We start from the raw sequence: 2838 nt of genomic DNA on the forward strand, positions 1-2838 counted from the left end.
AAAGGGGAGCAATAGGCTACAAGGAACATGGAAGAGGAAGGCTGGTGGGGGGATGGGGACCAGTGGGGGTGGGGGCAGGGAGCTGGCAGAGCGCAGTAGGGGAAGATCACCCAAACCAAGCCCATGGCAATATCATTACTTCAAACAAACAAATGCAGCATGTCCTGCCATGTCCAGGGAATAACAGAAATCTAAACTTTGGTGCAAAAGGCCCAACCCCCTGCCCCAAGTATTTCTATGAACTGTTGACATGGAACTCGTGGATACTGGGGCTGGCATCTCTCCAGATGAGGCCACCAGTGTGCACGGAGGTTAAGTGGCTAGTCACAGGCACACACCCACAGGGGGCAGAGACAGACTGGAGAGACTGGCCTGGCCCTGAATGACAGCTCTGGCAGAACTCATCTGTTATCAGCCAAGGGCCAACAGGACATATAAAGAGTTGTTATGAGGCTGGGCCAAAGGCATCTTGGAGACACGGGAGCTGCCTGCTTGTCTGTCGGAATGCCCAAGGCCCAGGAACGTCTGTGATGTGTTCCCACAGAGCACTAAGCATTCTACCAGCCTTCACCAGCTTCCCTGGGCCCCTCTATGGCTCTGACCGGGAAGTGCTGGGGAGGCAGAGGGACTTGGGCTGTAAGGTGAGGGTCATAGGCCAACCCCAGCTCTAAGGCTGCTGTGTTCCTGCCCAGAGTGGCAAGGTCCCAGGCTTGCATGCTCACGATGTGCCCAGCTTCCCTCCCCATCCAGTATGTGGAGCATTCAATTGCCCAGGCTGGTTCTCTGTTGCCACTCTGGAGGGAATAGCAGCCACCCTGCACCTGGGTGGCACCCTGCACCTGTGGCTTCTCCACAGTGGGCAAGCAGGCACTGACAGGTTTCCCAGAGCAAGGACAGCTGATGTCTACCACTACCCTGTGCCCTTCAACACAGACACCTAACCCACAGAACATTTTAGTGCGCCAAAATAGGGAAAGGCCTTGATCAGGTAACACAACTCATGTGCTCCCCAGGCCCCCAAGTCTAAGCCTTCAAAGGGAAGGGCTTCAGGTCCCACAACAGGCAAACGCTCCCAAGCCGCCAACAGCAGCCAGTGCCTAACCTCCCGCCCCACCTTGGCCAGCCAAGCACACAGGGCTCCTCCCACATCTGTTTCCAGATCTGCAAACTGGGATGACAAGAGAGCAGGCCCAGAGGGGAGGGTCTAATGAGTGTCTAGCAGCCACAGGGCTTCTCAGGACAGCATGAAGGCCTCCCTACATCAAGAAACCACCTCCAGGTGACCCCCCCAACACAAACTACCAGAAACCATTTCTTTATTCAAACAAAATACACAGAAGTCAAGCCCATGGCCTCAATTCCAGCTTCGCCTGCTCCCACCATGCTCCCTGCCCCCACCTTGCTCTGCCCCCAGTGAGTCCTCCCACTGTGGAGGCCCAACTCTGCTAGGGACCTTGGTCCGTGAGGTCTGGATCAGTGTCTGAATTTGCCCACCAGTGGCTTCGAGGGCCAGGCTCCCAGGCCCTGCTGGTCCAGGAGGAGAGAGAGCTGCTGGCGAGCATCCCTGTAGGGCCCTGCCTAGGGTGGGGAGAAGGGACAGGGTGAGGTGTTTGCTGTGGTGCTGTGAGTGTGGGGAACCTGGAGGGAGGGGCTGGAGGGAAGGGCCCACCTTGGCAGCCTCATAGGTCTTCAAGGCCAGGAGGTGGGGCTTCTCCAGGGCTCTGGCAACCTGGCGGAAGGCTGCCAGAAAGGCCGCCTTACAGAGGCGGGAGGGGGGTCCAGGGCTGGTGCTGCAATAAAGGAGACACTCAGAAGGAAGGGCGCAGGCAGGCAATGCCCTCACCACTCACACAATCTACCCAGTGATCATGTTACTAGAGTCCCAGGGGGAGTGAGGGGGATGGGGTTCCCTACCCGTGAGCTCCCCTGTAGGCCCAGCCCCACGGGGCCCTCCTCACTCAGTCTTCACGCGCCCGGTGGCCACATCCACAACTTCAATGTCAGGATCCCCCAGGCTCCAGTTTAGGCTCAGGCCATGGTAACTGCTGGGTGTGGGGTCTGAGGGGGCCACCAGGGGACCAGCAAACAGGTGCAAGGTGGTACGGACATAGGGACATGGCAGACCTGACCCCAAGACACTCTCTAGTCTGGGCCGGGAGTGGATGGCCCTTTTCAGAGTTGGGGGGTCATGGCAGGGGTCAGCTGTGAAACATAAGACACAGGACCTGAGTCACCACATCCCCGTGTCACCCAGAGCCCGCTTTCTGCCCTGGCACCCTTCATGCCTCACCCAGGACAAGGCTGGTGGCATAGAGTGGTGGGAGGAAGTGGGCCAGCAGTGCACCACCCAGTCCCAGCACAGTCCAGCGTGCCAGCTTGTCACTGGCTGAGAGGCAGCCCACATGAGTATCACGGAGTGCAGGTGCCACATAGGATACGGGCTTCAGCTGCCCACACACATGTGCCTGGAGGCGGAAGGCTGGGTTGTGCAGGACACTGTCTTCTGAGGCCAGCGGGAGGCTGTGGAGGCAGGTGGGGGACAGGAGCCCAGGGTCAGGACCTTCAATACCCCCTGGGTCCCTACATGACAGAGGGACTCCCAGACTGTGCCACCTACTAGATATCATGGGCTGCTCCCTTGGGGGTGTTGCTCACATACAGGTGCAGGAAGACCCCAGGCTTGAGGGTGAAGGGGGGCCCAGGCCTAGGCTGGGGAGCCAGCACTGACCGCTCCTTGCCCTTGGGACCCCCCTTTGTGGCTAGCAGGAGCTGACGAAAGAAGAACCTGGAAGTGACAGGCAGGGGGCGCTGGGGCTGGGGTCCTGGGAGTGACAGGCG

At 59.2% G+C, this 2838-nt stretch overlaps 1 protein-coding gene across 1 annotated transcript in view; it reads right to left on the reverse strand.

Moving 5' to 3' along the window:
* Positions 1-1370: 1370 nt before the first annotated feature.
* Adad2 (adenosine deaminase domain containing 2) overlaps positions 1371-2838 on the reverse strand; it is a 5470-nt gene continuing 4002 nt past the window's right edge. The window contains exons 6-10 of the mRNA XM_008827933.1: positions 2618-2785; positions 2291-2520; positions 1959-2202; positions 1670-1790; positions 1371-1578 (exon numbers count right to left, since the gene is read on the reverse strand). Of these exons, the coding sequence (XP_008826155.1) occupies positions 1474-1578; positions 1670-1790; positions 1959-2202; positions 2291-2520; positions 2618-2785 (868 nt within the window). The 3' untranslated portion in view covers positions 1371-1473. The remainder of the gene's footprint in view (positions 1579-1669; positions 1791-1958; positions 2203-2290; positions 2521-2617; positions 2786-2838) is intronic.

This window comes from Nannospalax galili, unplaced genomic scaffold (assembly GCF_000622305.1).
Source record: "Nannospalax galili isolate Female #2095 unplaced genomic scaffold, S.galili_v1.0 scaffold933, whole genome shotgun sequence".
In the NCBI taxonomy this organism is placed as follows: Eukaryota; Metazoa; Chordata; class Mammalia; order Rodentia; family Spalacidae; genus Nannospalax; species Nannospalax galili.